A 912-nucleotide genomic window follows, 5' to 3' on the forward strand; every position below is an offset into this window, starting at 1 on the left:
TTCAGGGAAATTACCTATCTTATTTCATTGTGTTTATTATGCTTCAGGGAAATTACCTATCTTATTTCATTGTGTTTATTATGCTTCAGGGAAATTACCTATCTTATTTCATTGTGTTTATTATGCTTCAGGGAAATTACCTATCTTATTTCATTGTGTTTATTATGCTTCAGGGAAATTACCTATCTTATTTCATTGTGTTTATTATGCTTCAGGGAAATTACCTATCTTATTTCATTGTGTTTATTATGCTTCAGGGAAATTACCTATCTTATTTCATTGTGTTTATTATGCTTCAGGGAAATTACCTATCTTATTTCATTGTGTTTATTATGCTTCAGGGAAATTACCTATCTTATTTCATTGTGTTTATTATGTTTCAGGGAAATAAAATTCCAGACCTCTAAGATAAGTACCCCTCAAAAGAAGAAAAGTTCTGTGTACATTATTTTTCTTTATATCCTGTGGCATAAATTTTATTATCATGTATCCCTTGTAAATATTACAAATTGTAGATAGTAAAATAATAGAGTACCTACATTTTATCACTATCTTCTCAACGGATTATTTGCGATACTGAACCCCTGTTTGAGCAAGAGTATCTGTTGTAAGAAATATCATAAATTCACATGGCTGTGGGCTCCAAAAAGCAGGCTGGCCTTATTTATTTGGATTTCCTTTTTACCATGCTATCTATAGAGTCTCCAAACAATGAGTACCTATGTACCTAGAATAATGTATTGAACAAGATTGAAAAACAAAATATATATTTACTTGCTAGCCATTTTTTATTGAACTAGCAAAAAAGAGTGACAAGAGAAGATTACTTGGTATATTTAAAATACAAACCCTATATATAAAACATTGTCTTGGATACTGTTTAAAGAATTTAGTTTGATTCTCACATGTTGG

At 29.7% G+C, this 912-nt stretch overlaps 1 protein-coding gene across 1 annotated transcript in view; it reads left to right on the forward strand.

Moving 5' to 3' along the window:
• LOC103520857 (V-type proton ATPase subunit e 2-like) overlaps positions 1-851 on the forward strand; it is a 12,106-nt gene extending 11,255 nt beyond the window's left edge. The window contains exon 4 of the mRNA XM_008485955.3: positions 384-851. Coding sequence (XP_008484177.1) covers positions 384-407 — 24 coding nt within the window. The 3' untranslated portion in view covers positions 408-851. The remainder of the gene's footprint in view (positions 1-383) is intronic.
• Positions 852-912: the final 61 nt, after the last annotated feature.

Source organism: Diaphorina citri, unplaced genomic scaffold, assembly GCF_000475195.1.
Source record: "Diaphorina citri unplaced genomic scaffold, Diaci psyllid genome assembly version 1.1 scaffold4182, whole genome shotgun sequence".
Lineage (NCBI taxonomy): Eukaryota > Metazoa > Arthropoda > Insecta > Hemiptera > Psyllidae > Diaphorina > Diaphorina citri.